The following is a 17,888-nucleotide window of genomic DNA, read 5'->3' on the forward strand; positions in this document are numbered from 1 at the left end:
CATGGGTGAGACTGTCAGTGCATCTGTTGGCACCAGCAGGCAATGTGTCCGCTATGACAGTCCACATGTAGTGAAGCCAATGCTTTGCCTCACCATGTTTCCACCCCACTGGGGAGGGAGTAATCAGCAAATGCCGTGGTGGGGGGCACATGGGGGTGGATCCAAGAAATTTTTAAAGGATTCTTCACTATTGGGAGATAGGGCTAAAGGCAGAGGTCTATGCTCTCCCAGTGCTTTTCTAGTTAAGTAATATTTTTATTCATTGAAGACCTTTTGAAAGGAGGTTGAAGAATTATTAATAATTTAATTGTAATCCATGCAGCCTATTTATTTTAATACAATTTCATAAAAATAAATAATAATACAAAATTCTGTCATTTGTTCGCTTTAATTACCATACCGAAAACGTACCGAACTGTGACTACAAAACCAAGGTACCCAAACCGAAGTTTTTCCATACAGTTACAACCCTTAATATCTTTATGTAAATGATTAGTTAAAGAATCCGTTCTCCTCTGTATTGTCTAGTAAAATAGGTTGTTCATTAAATTGATTTAGCCTGAAGCAATAATAAATCTTTTACGTTGTTAATGGCAATTTCAATTATGTTTTAGCATCAAGCTAGCAAATTTAATTTACATCCTGGTCTGTCCCTTTAGAATCTTTGAATTTTGGAAAAGTAAATGTGACTTTTGAATATGAATGTCAAATGCACATCAATTCCTGCTGATATGTATGGTCGATTAATTGGCTGTAAACCGTGGCAGACATTTTCACACCTTCCAATACCAATAAATAACTTTTTATGCTGCCAGTATTACATACGTAATTGTACCGTTTGTGCCTCATATTTAGTCAGCTAGTGCCTTATTAAAATTCAAAAGTAGGTAGTGTAACAACTGAGGTCTCAATTGTAAAAATACAAAACATTCCCAGAATGTAGGCTATGTTCAATTTCGATGGCTTTTAGTTGAAAATACAACGTAGCATCTGAAGTTCTTTTAGGTTTTGGTACTTTTCTGACTGTCTAAATAACAGACTGTTTCATTAGGAAAAAAAAAACATAGTATCTTAAGCTATCAAATAGTTTACAGATTCAGACCATATGGTGTAACAATTAAGATTTACAGTGCAAAACCAGAGTACACTAGGGTCTTTTTATGATTTTATAATTAAGTGTATCTCCATCTAAAGTGCACCACTAACTCTTTTTTAACTGCAGTAAGCACTCCAGTTTATTTTTTTAAATTAACGAGTACTGAGATGTATTTGGAGGTCTTTGTTTAATAGGATTGGATAAAAAGTGAAGAAAACAATGGAGACAAACAAATGTTTTGTTTGTTTATGCTGCAGGGCACAGTGGGAAACAGTGTTACTGATCTTAAAACCATCATGCATGAAGGAGATGATTGTATGCACACACAGGCTCAAACATTAGTTTTATTAGTGATCTTTTAATGCTGCAGTCGCCTCTAATTTCTTAACTTTTTACCAACAGTTTCAGCATCCAGCCTGCCCTCTCCCCACACACAGTTTCAGCTCACCCCCCTCTTCTTTTGCTCTCGGGGAGGTTAAAAAATATTGCAGTTGGGAGAAACCAGTGGTGACAAGTGACACTTCCTATAAATCAGCCTCCTACTGGAAGACAGAGTCCGCAGGCGCGTACGCAGGGTTTCATGAGGGCATTTACATGATTGTGATGAGTGCGTTTCTTTATGTGTCGTCCTGCATGTGACACAGAGGAGAGAGGGATGGAGGGATGGATGGAGAGCAAGAAATGCAGAAACACAGCGAGCAAAGAGAGGATGTGAGCTTATGTGACAGCTCGAGCATCAGTGCATGTTTGCGTGCTCGTGAGTGTGCGTTCACCCCCCGTGCAGGATAAGCGATGCTGGGTCAGTTCCCCCAGGGTGATAGCAGAGTGTGTCAGAATGACTAGAACATTCCTCCTGTTTTTCTCTCTCCTCTCCCTCCGTGTCAGTCCCTCTCGCCGTCTCCTGCCTCCCCCTCTTTTCTCTTTCTCTGTCTTAAAAAAACATGAATATACTAAATTTACCTCTCGACAGTAACCATGGTGTAGACCAATAGCACGGCACGGCACAGTTGTGGAATGCAACGTGGATTATGACATGGTGAGAATCGTCATAGAAACCGACGCAGCAGCTCAAACTGGCTATTTTTAGAGCCAATCTCACAGCCTGGTGGAATATCAAACTGCCTGGATAGGTCAGTCGGATCACAACAGCTCATGATGTGGATGCAATAGGTGGAGGATGGCCGCCGCTGCAGGGCAGGTGCACGTCAAACATGAAGTAGAAGCTGATTGTGTGGGTCAAAACAGAACTTCTTTGTGCATTTCCCCAATTTAAAAAATAAAGGCGTGCTACAGATGTTCATATCAGAGGTGGAAGTGATTTAACATGCATTACTGTGCATACAGGCAGAGTTAAATAAGGTTACAGCTGCAACTACAGCTGAATGATACTGGAACAAAGTGCCATGGTGCCACATTTTTCTTTATGCAGTATTTATTGCAAAGTAGAAAACATGGGAAGTCATTCCAGGGAGTTTCTACAGGCTTTAATATAGCAGATTAGCACTTACAAATACTTATCAAAGAGAATGTGATGTGCAATGCTATTTCAAATAAAATATCTTAACATTAAAGAATACATATTAGATTTGGTTAAAGCTTTTTGCAGCATGTTTCTCATGGATCCAAAAAAAATCAGGGATGTGTTCACCACTTTATTTGCAGTACGTACTCTGAAGGTTTATGATGGCTAGCTTGAGAAACTGCAGATTAGCTCTTAAAGTCATATCGGAAGTGAAAGTGATCAATGAATGCGTTATAGGGATGCACTTTTTCATCAGCATAATACTGGTACCAATAGTGTATTGCTGGTATCGGCAGATGTGAAAATTTCTGCTGTTATTCACAGCAAATATTTTGGCTTTAAAAATCAGCCTTTATCAGCCATAAATATTGGGAGAATGCACAAACAAGTTGTGTAATTGTGTAAGTTTAGGCTGGATCATCAGACATACGTCTGTCATCATTGGAGAACATTACAGCTGCAACTATACTCAAGGTTCCATTGTGATGTATTTTTCTTTCAGCACATTTTATTGCAGTATACAGGGAGTTATTCCAAATAAATGCAGTGTATTTCTGCAGGCTTAAATGTAGCATATGAGCTCTTAAAGTCAAAAATTTTCAGAAGGAATGAGAACGGCAATGCTTTTTCTAATGCTGTGACTACTGGATGAGGTGTGGTGAATAAACCAAGCATTAAAGAACACATACAAGCTGTAGTTAAAGCTTTTTACAGCATGTTTCTCATGGATGCAACACAAATCAATGATTTTTTTTTCCACTTCATCTGCAGCATGTACTCTGAAGGTTTCTGATGGTCTGCTTGAGATAGGAGAGATTAGCTTTCAGGTGTAATACATAAGAGGAAATGTGATGTGTAAAGGTGTTTTTATATTGTAGTAGTTATATGAGGTGTGATGTTTTAGAGGTGGAAGTGATTAATAAATGCACAACTATGCAAATGTGGCAAAGTTAGAGAAGGTTACAGCTGTTTCTAGAGCAGAACGATTGTGGAACAAAGTGCCTTTGTGATACTTGTTTTCTTTCTGTTATCTATAGTGCAATATAGTGAGCATAGGAAGTTATGCCAAATACAGTGAGATACTACAGGCTAAAAGATGGGCTATTTGCTCTTAAAGTCATAGTTTATGAAATATATTTATATTATGGTGATGATATAAAGAATAATGCATACACCAAATATTAAAGAACATATATATGCTTCAGTTATAGCTTTTTTCAGCATGTTTCTCATGGATGTAACACAAATCAAGCATTTGAGATATGGCAGATTGGATCTTACAGTCATCATTTACGAGAAAGAGCGGATGTACAATGTTATTTTTTTTATTGTAGTTGTTATATGAGGTGTGATGTTTATATCAGAAGGAGAAATAATTAATAAATGCATTACCATGCAAATTTAACAAAGTTAGAGAAAGTTAGAGCTGCAACTTAAGCTGAATGTTACTGGAACAAGGTGCCATTGTGATATCTGCAACACAGGGCAAAATAAAAAATACAGGAAGTTACTGCAAATATATGCAGTGAGTTTCTGCTGGCTTTTATCTGGTAGATAGTGTTTATGATGATATTTATAAGAAAGACTGTGAGGTGCAATGCTGTTTCTAATGTTGTAGTTATTGGGTAAGTATGGTAAATAAAGCACACAGTAAGGGTACTTTCACATAAGGGGCCTGGTCCCGGATCCGAGTGCACTTGAGCCCAAAGTCTGGTTTGTTTGGGTAGTGTGAATGCAAACAAACTGCGCCCGGGCACCGGGCCCGGGCCCACGTGGGGAGGTGGTCTCGAGCGCGATTCAAGTGAACTCTGGCACGGTTTGGATGGGGTGTGAATGCAACCGCACTCGGATACGGGACAGAGCGTCAAATCAGCTTTATGACATCATTGTAAAAACTAAACTTTTTTTAAGAGCGCTGCAATTTATTCACATTTTTCCTCAATAAAAAGCGGAAATGATCAGAATCCAGTCAATAAACAACCTGTTGTGACTCACCTTATGGATAAACACAAGTTGGAGTCAGTAAGAGGAGGTGGAAAGGCAATAAAAGTCTCTTGTCACCTCAAAAACTGTTGCATCTGCGTGAGCCCATTTAATCCTTTGAGCTACACGTAGATGTGCAGATAAGAGCGAAGTTACTGGCATCTTAAAAAGTGATTTTAATCATCCATGGCTGCCGGATGGACTTTTTGCCGGGTCAAAACAAAAGCAGTCTTCGCTCAGGTCATGACCCCAGTGGTTGCCACGGTAGCTTATTCTACTTTCTCCTCCTTTGCGGGGTTGTAAACCTGCTATGTGCATACCGCCACCTGCTGTTTTAGAATGAGTAAATAGGTAAGTGGGCCCGGCATGGTTTGATATTGCTGGTGTGAAAGCAAGCCAGGGGGGGAAGGGGGAGGGGGAGGAATCTCGTTGCGGCGGGGTTCAAAACAACTGGGCCTAATGTGAAATCACCCAAAAGAATACACACTAAGTATGGTGCTTATGAGGGTAAAACCACATATTCACAGTCACACCAATTGCTTAATTTTTAAGGTTGGGTATTTATGCACAACTGCTGTAGGTTTCCACTAAGTTATGTCTTTAGTTCACTGCTAGCTACTGACTAAAGTGCACTTGTTTTTGCTAAGGTGTTAATAATGATTTGCTTGCAACATGAATTTTTTTGAACAAAACAGTAGCTGATTCTTTTGGTACAATAACGGAGGTGTACAGCAAACACTGAATGTCACGTCCACGTGTGTTTAAATTCAAGATGATGAACGTTCTGGATGCTCATGCACATCAAAAACTTCTGAAACATTTAACGAACTTAAAAAATTGTACAAAATGATCGACGACTCAGGGTAAGAATGATAGCAGAATTGGTCTCTGATAAAGGGACAGTTCAGCAAATTTAGGATGGAAATTTGAACATGACAAAAGTGTGTACCAAAGTTGTCCAAATGCATTAGAAAACGCCATTGTCACCAAGGATAAGGAACGCCAACAAAGCAAGTCCAAATTCAAGTACATGTTCATTGTTTTCTTTGACATTAAGGGTATAGTTTTGGGGGTTCTAGAAGGGTCAACGGTGAATCAACAGTATTACAAACAGCTCGAGAAAAACTGCAAGAAAACTTCTCTCTCTTGGTAAAGCAGTTTCTGGCCCAAAATATAATCACAATGTTTGATCGCCCTCCCTTTTCACCTGATCCGGCACCATGTGACATTTTCCTTTTCCTAAGTTCAAATATGTGCTCAAAAGGACACGCTTTGAATCTGTGCCAGAATTTAAGAAAGGAATGACAGAGGTTCTGACACAACTGTCCAAAGATTTGATCAGTGGAAGACCTGAATGCAGGGGTGTGGAGATGTAGAGGGGGAGTATGTCATAGGAGCAAGACACTGAAAATGATAGAATTGTATTATAGCATTAGTCTTGTTTTTGGTTATAGCATTTTGCAGCATGTTTCTAATAAATCCACCAAAAATCAAGCATTTATTTGCCACTTAATTTGCAGCACGTACTCTGAAGGTTTTTGGTGGCTAGCTTGAGATGGCAGATCACCTCTTACAGTCATAATTCATGAGAAGGAATCTGATGTGCATTTTTTTCAGATTGTAGTAGTTAATTGAGGTGTGATGACTAAACTACACATTAAAGAATATAAGCTGTAGTTATAGCTTTCTGCAGCATGAATCCAACATAAATGAAGCATTATTCACCACTTTATTTGCAGCATGTACTCTAAGGGCTGATTGTTGGCTTGAGTTTCATCCAGCAGAATGAAAATTATGCATGAGCATGTAAAATGTAGCCATGCTGAGTGAAAAGCATTGCTCCCCTGCATAGATTATTTTTCCTTTTAATTGCAGACTCTTGCCATGTGTTTATTGTGAAAGGTCACACTGCTATAACATGAAAATTGTGATTTAGTGTGCAGACCTACCTGTAACTATGACAACATACCTTCAAAGTGTGTATGGTGCTTGTAAAGGTCACAATAAAGTTGTTTTTGACGTATTGCATGCTTTTGCACGCTTTCACAGAGGGTGTCTTCAAAATTACTTCATGCATTCTTTCACACACAAGATGTAAGATGATGTAAGAAGAGTTAAAATGCACAAAACTGCACCATTTTGCAAGAATACAGATGAGTATCAGTGGACTAAGGGCTGTTAGTGGAGTGAATAAAGGATGAGAGGGAGACAGAAAGAAGTAGGGAACAAAAAGCATAACAAAGTAAGAAATGTTCCTACCTTTTGCCCCCCGCAGGACGAATCCAAAGCCCTCATTCTCCTTCTTCTGGAGCACCACGGTCTTCTCGTCCACCACGCAGTCACTGTGGAGGAGATGCCGAGCAGAGCGCCCGTTAGCACAGCCCATCATCCGCAGCATAGCCACGGACGCCCTGCCCGAGTGGAGGTTCATGCTGCTGGAGGAGAGCTAGTCCGGCCAGGGCAGGGCAGGGCAACCCCAAGCCCACCCCACCACCACCACCACCACTACTGCCTCCTCCTCCCCCTCCTCCTCCTCTGGCCGGCCTCTATCTCTATCAAACGGTATGACAGCGGCCCCGGCAGCCCGGCGACAGCATCTCCACAAAACAGACGAGCCAGAAGAGAGAGGGAAATAAAGAGGGAGACGACGACGCTAGAGACGCGCCTCCCTCCCCTCCTCCTCACCGCTGCTCCTCTCCCAGCTGCGCCCGAGACGCGGGGCTGGCAGCGCGGTTAGCCCCGCCGCTCCGGCCGGCGGCGACGCAGGGCTGCGCCGTCGAGGAGAAGCGACATGAGGCCGGGGGAGACAGCGGCTGAAGGCTTATGATGAGGCGGGGAGGAAGGCTGGAGCTCGCCGGGTTGGTGGGGGTGTGGAGGGAGAGAAAGCGAGAGGGAGGGAGGGAGCAGCAGAGTCTCGGTGTGGATGGTGTCTAGGTGCGCGGTGCTCTGCAATGTGCGAACAGCTTCACAACCGACGGCTGGTGGGGAGGGTGTGTGTGCTCGAGTGTGTGTTTGCTGAAAGAGGAGGAGATAGGTTTATTGGGTGAGACGAAGCGAGAGGTGTCACAACTTGCCAAACTTAGAGATCGATCAGGGAACTGATTGAGAGGCTAGCTGAAGTTTGATGGCTCTGATCCGCAGGATTTATTCACGCTTTCAGTGTTATAGCCAATCAGCTTTTGGGGATAAAGGTTTTTTTTTTAAACTTTGCATTAAATAAAAATATAATTTCTTAATAAAGTAAAAACGAAATTCACATAAAACTTTCAAAAAATATACCATTAAAAGTTGAGGAAAGTTTGGAAAAATCTAAAACTGATGCTCAAAAACCGTCTACAGGAATAGTCTTGCATTGTGGCTGCAGCCTAACCAATATGGAGGTCAAATTCACCCACTCAAGAGTCCCTGAGAATCAGGAGACTGCTGATGGGCTGGTTTACAGAACAAATGATGCAGAAACAGTACTTAGGGGGCATTACGTACAGTGCCGTGAAAAAGTATGTGCCCCTTCCTGATCCTTTTTGCATATTTGGTAGACATATATGTGTCAGATCACCAAACAAATTTTAATATTTGACAAAGATAACCTAAGTTAATAGAAAATACAGTATACAGTAATGATGATTTCATTTATTAAAAGGAAAGAAACAACCAAAACCTACCTGGCCCTATGTGAAAAAGTCATTGGCACCTTGTTAAATCATGAATAAACTGTTATTAACCACATTTTTCACACCCAATCCTGATTTCTGCCAGACCTGTTGAATACAGAAATCCCTTAAATAGAACCTGCCTAACAAAGTGAAGTAGGCTTAAAGATCTGAAAAAACAATACATTATGGCACCATCTAAAAAAAATTAAGAACAGAGCCATTTCTAAAGCTTTGGGACTAAAGTGAACCATGGTGAGAGCCATTATCCACAAATGGGGAAAACTTGGAACAGTGGTGAACCTTCCCAAGTGGCTGGCCTACCAAATGATTCCAACAACTCATCCAGGAGGTCACAAAATAACCCAGAACAACATCTAAAGACCTGCAGGCCTTACTTGACATCAGTGCTCATGAGTCAACAATAAGAGACTAGGCAAAAATGGCATCCATGGGAGCGTTCCAAGGCCAAACCAACGGTTGACCAAAAAGTATACAAAGGCTCGTCTCACATTTGCCAAAAACATCCTGATGATCCCCAAGATTTTTGGGAAAATACTCTGGGGACTAACAAGACAAAAGTTGAACTTTCTGGAAGGTGTGTGTCTTGTTATATCTGGTATAAAACTAACAGCATTTCATAATAGGAACATCATACCAACAGTCAAACATGGTGGTGGTAGTGTGATGGTCTGGGGCTGCTTTGCTGCTTCAGGACCTGGACCACCTATAACTGATGGAACTGTTAATTCAGCTCTCTACCAGAAAATCCTGAAGGAGAATGATCAAAACACACTAGCAAGTCCACCTCTGAATGGTTTAAAAACATGAAGGTTTTGAAGAGTCCAGACTTTAATCTGAATGAGATGCTGTGGCATGACCTTAAACAGGCCGCTTATGCTCAAAAACCTCTCCGATGTTGCTGAATTAAAACAATTCTACAAAGAAGAGTAGGTTGAAATTCCTCCACAGAGATGAGAAAGACTCATTGCCAGTTATCACAAACACTTGCCTGTAGTTGTTCCTGCCAAGAGTGCTACAACCAGTTATTAGGGATTAGGGGCAATGCCTTTTTCACGTAAAGCCAGGTTGGTTTGAATGGCTTTTTTTCCTTTATACATGAAATCATCCTTTGAAAACTGCATTCTGTATTTACTCAGGTTATCTTTGTCCAATATTAGAATTTGTTTGATGATTTGAAACATTAAAGTGTGGCAAATATGCCAAAAAAAAAAAAAAAAACAGGAGGGGAATACTTTTCACAGCCCTGTAAACCTTAGGGTCTCATTCAGATGCACTAGCTGCCATTTAGCTTCTCCAATGCTTGGGGTCTGCTCTGTTCCATGTTTTAAAGGAGCACATGGTAGCATCTGCTATCTATCAGTTTAACATGTGTTCAAAAGTCCTCTGAGCGTCTTTATATGCTTCTAAAGAGCTTATGTTAGCCTATATTCTAAGCCTACATGTGCCTCATGCAGATGCTAAAGAATGCCTTGTGCTTCTGTGATGAGAAAACTGGTGGATTCAGATCACTCAATTTGTCTGGTAAATGAAAAACATGATGTTTACTCACTCTTTCCTAATGCAAAATTACCCACTGACAGATATTGTTAGATTTTCCTGATCTAACCTTTGCAAACCAATTGATTCTGTCCTAGAAATATTGTTTGTGAGGTTTAAACTATAACAGATCTTTTACAAGAGACTGCTATGTTTGCAAAGGTCACCTGAGCACCCAAAAAGGCTTACTTCATGCTAACTGTGCAGCTGGTCTACCCACCACTTCTTCCTTAACAGGGACTTGTAACTAAAATTTCTGAAAATTTCTTGTCTGTTGAAGAGAGGTCTTTGATTAATGTTTTTCTTAATACACTATATGGACAAAAGTATTTGGTCACAGCCATGCGGTCTCATTTGCAAACATTTGTGATACAAAATGGGTCGTTCTGAAGAGAGCAGTGACTTCAAGCATGGTACTGTGATGGATTTGCAGTAAGACAGTTTGTGAAATTTCATCCCTGCTGGATATTCCAAAGTCAACGGTAAGTGACATTATTAGAAGGTGGAAGCATTTAGGAACAACAGCAACTCAGCCCCATGTGGAAGACCACATCAAATCCCAGAGCAGGGTCAACGACTGCTAAGGCACATGCTGCATAAAGGTTGCCAATGCTTTGCTGATTCCATAGCTGAAGAGCTCAGAACTTCCACTGGCATTAATGTAAGCACAGAAACTGTAGCCGGAGCAGGAGCTTCATTGAACGGGTTTCCATGGCTGAGAAGCTGCACGCAAGCCTCACATCACCAAGTCCAATGCCAAGCATTGGATGGAGTGATGTAGAGCACATTGACACTGGACTGTGGAGCAGTGGAAACATGTTCTGTGGAGTGACGAATCACGATTCTGTGCATGGCAGTCAGATTGAGGAGTCCGGGTTGGGAAATGCCTAGAGCAGTGCCTCTCAAAGTGTGGGGCGTGCCCCACTGGTGGGGAATGGAGACATGACAGGTGGGGCGCGACACATGGGAGGAAATATTCAATTTAATGCGCCTTTCTTTCTTGACAATAAAGGTCATTCACTCGAAACAAAACGCCCACACAGAATAGCTTACCTGTAGCTGAAATTAAAAGAACAATAAATTATTAAACAGCATTAGATAGGCAACCCGGAGAAAAATCTAACCTGGAACTAAAGTGCAAAACTAATGATTGACGTCGGCATGTTAATTGCAGCGGAACAAAACAAACTTTCACACAACAAGGCAGCAGGCTACTCTGAGCAATATGGATGGATTTGTGACACGGACCACCAAGGTTAGCGAGCCAGCGGCATCGCACTCAAACAAGACAGACGGGCCAAGTCAACCAAAAAGCCAACCAAAAAGAAAATATGACGAGAGTTATCTAGGTTTTGGATTCACGGTAGCAGTGGTGGGGGCAGAGGAGAAACCCATATGTGTTCTGTATCTGAAACCGTTAGCAGCAGACAGCATGAGGCCCAAACAAGTTGAGGAGACGCCTGGAGACAACACACCCCAGTCACGTCACCAAGCCACTGGATTTCTTTAAAGGAAAACTCACTGAGTATCGACAACAAGAAAACGCATGGTAAAGGCTACATCAGTTACCTTTCAGGCACAAGTGGCCTCCCACATTACTTGGTGTTAGTTCAATACATTTAAAAGTGAGTAATTTGTCAGGATTTTTGTTGGGACGATCGAGCCAGGTGGGGCTTGAAAATTCCCTTTTGCTCAAAGTGGGGAATGACTAAAAAAGTTTGAGAAGCACTGGCCTAGAGAGTGTAACCTGCCTGTCTGGATTGTTCCAACCTTGAAGTTTGGTGGAAGAGGGATAATGATATGGGGCTGTTTTTCAGGATTTGGGCTAGGCCACTTATCTCCAGTGAAGGCCAATCTTAATGTTTCAGCATACCAAGACATTTTGGGTAACCATCATAGTTTGATGAGTTCATTGTTAAAGAACTTGACTGGCCCGCACAGAGCCCTGACCTCAACCCTCTGGAGCACATTTGGGATGAATTGGAGCGGAGATTGTGAGCCAGGACTTTTCATCAAACATCAGTGCATGACATCTTCAAAGCTCAACAGAACGAATGGGCTCAAATTCCAACAAAAACTTTCCAAAATCATGTGGAGAGCAAGAAGTGTGGGGGCTGTTATAGCTGCATCTAACTCCATATTAAAGTACATATATCTGAATACAGTCATTACAGTCCCTGGCATATTTTCATATTTTTCCTTGATGAAATGAACCCTGGCTGATTCTGCCCTATTTTTCTTTGCTTGAACTGAACCAAACATCTTAAAAGCACGTGTCCACAGAGAGCTGATATGTTAGATCAGTTATTCGATAAAATGACTCAGGTGCATGAAGAAGCTCGTAGGCTGATGCTCTCCTTAAATCCTACACGTTTCTTTCCTTGGGAGCAAATGCAGTTTCATATTGCATACATTACAAATTGCACTGGGCATTTTTTCCCTCCTTTTGGCTGACAGAAACAGCAGCTGCGATCCCTAACAAACACTCATGATGCCGGGGTCTTGTTCATGAGGAATCCTCCATATGGTGGTGCAGCTTCTCTGCTACGAGGGGAGGATTACTCTGAATTGAAAGGTGCCTCTTGAAGTTTGACTCAGCAGTAAGATGTCTAATCTGACATCTTCTCCTTGGCGCAGCATATGCCTTCCACCCCCCAGCCTTCATTTTAAGGAATTTGTATAAAATGGTACGTTCCATGGCTCATCTCCTGCGGTAATCCTGACTGTTATTGTGCCACTGATCAGCCGGGGAGAGAAGGGGGGGCATAAAGGTCACATTTACTCCTCCAGCAACATCAAGGTGCATCATTTAGCTTATTTTTTGTGCTCATATTACACAGAAAGGACACATGGGATGAGAGAGAGAAAAGACCAAAGAAGGAGAGAGAGGTGCCACTGCCATCCTAGCAACAGTTCCCCTAGCAACGCAATCTGTCTAGAGAGGAAGGAGGCCCGCACTGCTGACATACTGAAGGTTATCTCACAGCATTCCCTTACACTCACATAAACATGCATGAGCACGCACACGCTGTGGCCTGTGGTGGGCGGCCGCCGATAATCACACCTTCATCACCCAAATCTGACACCGTTTCAGCTCCGATAGGTCAGCGCTCCTCAGAAAGAGCGCCGCACGCTTTATCCAAGGTGTCATCTTGTTCAACAACTGATGAGAAGGGGGGACACAGCGATGTTGTTTTATCAAAACAAAGTGGAGCATGCAGGATGTGGGACACGCTGGCTGACAGGCTCAATGGGATGAAGTGCAGGCTCACCCTAGGGAGCACGCCGCCTGAATCTGGGCTCCACTGTGGGAGACCGTGGTCTATTTATAGCCTGGAGGAGAGGATCTGTATGCAATGTTATGGAAGTTTGTTTTTACAGACATTTATCTCCTGCTGTCACCTATTGGAGTTTGAATGCCTGGATGAATTTAACTCACTTAGCGGCCTCATTCTATGACAACATCGGCCACCAGGGCTGGAAATGACGCCGGCACTGAGGTGTCTATATTCCCATAGTGGCCATATTCCCAAAACAGACATGTTTCTGTGTCATCACACTCAGAGGGGGAAGTGAGACTGTTGTTATTATGTCATACTGTTATATTCCAGGTGAAAGTAGACTTTGATTTCAAAGAAATAAAGACATGGCTACTTAAAATCCAGAGAGAGGCTGGATCGTATTTTGTGCCAAAATTAAACTTTATAAACCACTCATTCCCAAATCCTGGGTTGGGACCCATGGTTGGTTCGCAGTATATTTTTTTGGAGTCACCAAATGAGTTTTCAGAATAATAGAAAACAAGTGCATTGTTCCAGAAAAATAGTAAAATAGAAAATGCCAGATCAGGACCCGGTTGAGTCTGGAATTTAGTTAACATTATCCAAACTAGCACCCGACATCAGCTCCACTAACAAGCTGAGGATGGCGCAGGAGGCAGACTTGGTTAGTGCTGACATATAAAAAACAAAGTTGTTAGATAGTGATGGCTTTTACCTTGTTAAAAGTGGGTCATCAGAAAAAAAGTTGGGGCAATACTGTTAGACCCATTAACCATCAGATAGGTACAGTTGGCATCAAGGGAAACACAGAGAAGACTCTAAGAACTTCTTTAACTGAGTAGGAAAACAATCTTAGTACAACAATCTTCAAAAATCAAATGGTTCATATTTTAGCTTTACAGTGCAGTGAAAAGTATTTGCCCCATCCCTGATTTCTTATAATTTGCATATTTGTCACTCTTAAATGTTTCAGACCAAACAAATTACAATATGAGACTGTGAGGGAGATCACACAGGGTCCTTACTGAGTTTGATCAATCAGTGCAGTGCCAGGTGCGTGTGAGCTGATGGCTCCTGATTGTGGCCAGGTGTGGCAGTGCCAGGTGTCTGCGTGAGCTGATTGCTCCTTATTGTGGCCAGGTGTGGAAAGCCTACTTATACTCCTGGTTTTCAGCTCTCAGTGCTGACTCATTACCTCACCTTCAGAGCTAGTGAGCGCATCTCCTTGGGTCTTCCTGTGTTTAGTGAGAGTTTGCACAAACATAACTGACAACTTACCTGAGTATATTATCTGGGATTTACCAGCTGAAGTGGTTTAGTGCTGGAGGCCTTTGCCCAGTCCTTTTGTTTAATTTAAGACTAGTCTGGTGACCTTAGCGTTTCATTGGAGGAGGCTTTTCTTTCCCCTAAGAGCTTTGTTTCTAGTCAGCTGCTAGGCAGCAGTGGTTTTGTTCTCTTTTCTCAGTATTTATTTAGTTGGGGAGATTCTTAGTTCTGGTTGCTACCAATTTGGGTTCTCTCCCTTCCCTTTCCCAAATATCGCTTGCGATTTTAGTGGTTATCCTTCTGGGATAACTTTAAGAAACCCGGGTCCGCAATTGTGTCCCACTTCCCCATCCTGACAGAGTCAATGATAACCTGAGTAAATACAAACTGCAGTTTTTAAATGATGTTTTCATTTATAAGAGACAAACGCCTAGCTGGCCCTATGTAAGAGTAATTGCCTTTTCCGTTAAATTTTGAATAAATTGTAGTTAACTACTTTTTTTGGAAAGCTGAGTTCAATTTCACCAGCCACTCAGGCCTGAAATCTGCCAGACCTCATGAATCCAGACTTCCCTTACATTAAATCTCTCTGACAAAGTGAAGTAGACTGAAAGATCTGAAAAAGCAACACATCATGGCGTCATCTAAAGAAATTTAAGAGCACATGTGAAATAAAGTCATTGACATCTATCAGTCTTGAAAGGGTTACAAAGCCATTTCCTAAACTTTTGGATTTCAGTGGACTATGGTGAGAGCCATTATCCACAAATGGGGAAAACTTGGAACAGTGGTGAACCTTCCCAGGAGTGGCCGGCCCATCAAAACTACTCAAGGAGCACACTGACAACTCATCCAGGTGGTCCAAAAAGAACCTAGAACAACATCTAATGACCTGTTGGCTCACTTGACTCAGTTGAGGCCAGTGTTCATGATCAAACAATAAGAAAGAGACTGGGCAAAGATGACATCCAAGGTCTAAAACCACTGCTGACCTAAACGACACAAAGGCTTGTCTCACATTTGACAAAAACATCTTGATGATCCACAGGTCTTTTGGGAACTTTTGGAAGGCGTATCTCCTGTAACCTCAGGTGTAAATGAACACAGCACTTCATAAAGAACATCATACCAACAGTCAGACATGATGGTGGCTGTGTGATGGTCAGGGCCTGGACAACTTGCTGTGATTGATGAACTTCAATTCTGCTCTCTACTAGAAAATCCTGAAGGAGAATGTCCGACCATCAGTTTGTGACCTAGAGCTCAAGTGCAGTTGGGTTATGCAGCAAGAAAATGATCCATAACATACCAGCGATTCCACCTCTAAATGGTTAAAATGGTTTTGGTGTGTCCAAGTCAAAGTCTGGATTTAAATCTGATTGAGATGCTGTAGCATGCTCAAAAGCCCTCCAATGTGGCTGAATTAAAACACTTCTGCAAAAAAGAGAGGGCCAAAATTCCTCCACTGTGGTGTGAAAAGGCTCGTTGCCAGTTATCACAAACAGCTGCAGTTTGGTAGAACAACCAGTTAACAGGTTTAGAGGGCATTTACTTTTCCAAACAGGGCCAAGTAGGTTTGGATGGCTTTTTCCCCTTAATGCATTTAATCGTCATTTAAAAACCGCACTTTGTAGAAAGATATCTATGTTAACCACTGTTACCTTATGCGTTATCCAGTGTGGATTTATCCTGAAATACTGCCTGATGTCTGACCAAAAATCATAGACTTTTAGCTGCCTGTAAATAAGGACTATTAAATAATGGCCATTTGGGAAATTACCTACCTTCATTTAATATTAATAGAATTTATTCAACAGTTTGACATTATACCAGCATTTGAGCTTCACACCTTGAGTATGAAATTACAATATATTTAGCAATCACCAAAAGACACCTATACTTCATGGCTAAGGTTTTAAACCATCCTATTTCCTGTCCTTTACTTTAAATGCTGCGGATCATAACCTCTGCAGGAATTCATTCCTGTCCTGTGACTCTTTGGCAGCAGCCTCAGCAGCATTTTATCTGAGACAGCAGAGAGCTGATGCATCATGTATGAAAACACACATCTGGCTCTCCTCCCCTCTGCAGCCTCAGTCAGCAAGGAGCAAGCATCCACACATCAGATGTGAAGAGTAATGGGAAAGAAAAGAGCTCCTGCACACTATCTGACTGAGCTAGTTTGAGCTGTCACCATTTTCATCAGGACACCCAGCATTAAAGACAAGGTCAAAAACATGGCAGCATTTAAAAGGACAGCCCTATGGGTTTTTAGATACAGGAAACCTTGAATAAGAAAGTAGATTTATTCAAATTCAATGTTGTATTTCTTGTCATGACATATTGTTGTCTTTGCTGTAAACATTACAGATTATCCTTCTAACTTTAACATGCTTCTTCAAATTGTTTTAACTCATGAAAAATCTTACATCCAGTGCTTAATATTGTTTAAACTTAGAAGCTTTTGAAATAAGGAATGCTGTTTAAAATCCTGACACTGTAATCAGAATTAAGAAATAGATAAAAAAAAGCTCCAGTCTTTTGCTCCAATAAATCAAGTCCTGCAGTTATGTGTCTGATGAAAAGACGACTAACCTTGTGACCCCACAAACACTTTCCTCATGATTTTAATGCTCTGCAGTCACATACTAATTCATATAATGGGAAAGAAGATACACAAGAGTCCTCAAAGCTCACACACTTAAGACAGAGTTGCCATCTATCTGTTAATTGCAGCATTAGGTATTTCAGTTATTTTCATTGGCATATTTACTTGAAAAATAATCATCAACACCTTCAGTCTGTGTTAAATAATTTCAACCAAACCTGTACTGTGTTTGCTTACCACATAGACTGTAAAAAAAAACATTAAGGTAAAAGAAAGTATAAAGTTGAAAAGGTCTACCCACAGTACATAATACTGAGAAGTCTGTCTTTATTTTGGGATAAATGAAAATTGGGGAGCACTTTATCTTAGTTGGGCTTAATTACCTAGTAATTTTATAGTAAGTGTAATTATCCAGTTATTTTTCAAGATTAAGGTGGTAATTACTTTGATAAAAGTTGGCATTTACCACATAATAACTTGGTAATATTACAGAAGTATTTGCCTAGTAAAAATGTATTGAGTCACAGGTAATTCCTCGTAATATTGGGCAATTCTCTGGTTATTGGGTGGTAATATATCTTAACCTTAACCCTAACCCTCTAACCCGAACCATAAACCTTGGAATATTGCGGCAATTCTCTGGTAATTAGGGGGCATTTTGCCCTAAACATCAACCTTAACCCTCATAATATTGTCGCAATTCTTTAGTAAGTAGGTGATCTCTTACCCTTGCTTTAACCCCCTAAACTTTGACACTAACCTAGTAATAGTGGGCAATTATTTGGTAATTTGGTGATATTTTACCCTAACCTTAACCCCCCAAACTATGACCCTAACCTTAACCCTCGTAATATTGGGCAATTCTTTTGTAATTAGATATTTTTTACCCTAACCCTAATCCCTAAACTTTGACCCTAACCCT

General features: G+C 41.2%; 1 protein-coding gene across 1 annotated transcript in view; it reads right to left on the minus strand.

The window, feature by feature from the left end:
- The window catches only part of LOC121506994 (SH3 and multiple ankyrin repeat domains protein 2-like), a 351,623-nt gene that overhangs the window by 117,548 nt on the left and 216,187 nt on the right, over positions 1-17,888 (minus strand). Inside the window, exon 15 of the mRNA XM_041783083.1 lies at positions 6,861-6,943. Coding sequence (XP_041639017.1) covers positions 6,861-6,943 — 83 coding nt within the window. The remainder of the gene's footprint in view (positions 1-6,860; positions 6,944-17,888) is intronic.

This window comes from Cheilinus undulatus, linkage group 1 (assembly GCF_018320785.1).
Source record: "Cheilinus undulatus linkage group 1, ASM1832078v1, whole genome shotgun sequence".
NCBI classification, from domain to species: domain Eukaryota; kingdom Metazoa; phylum Chordata; class Actinopteri; order Labriformes; family Labridae; genus Cheilinus; species Cheilinus undulatus.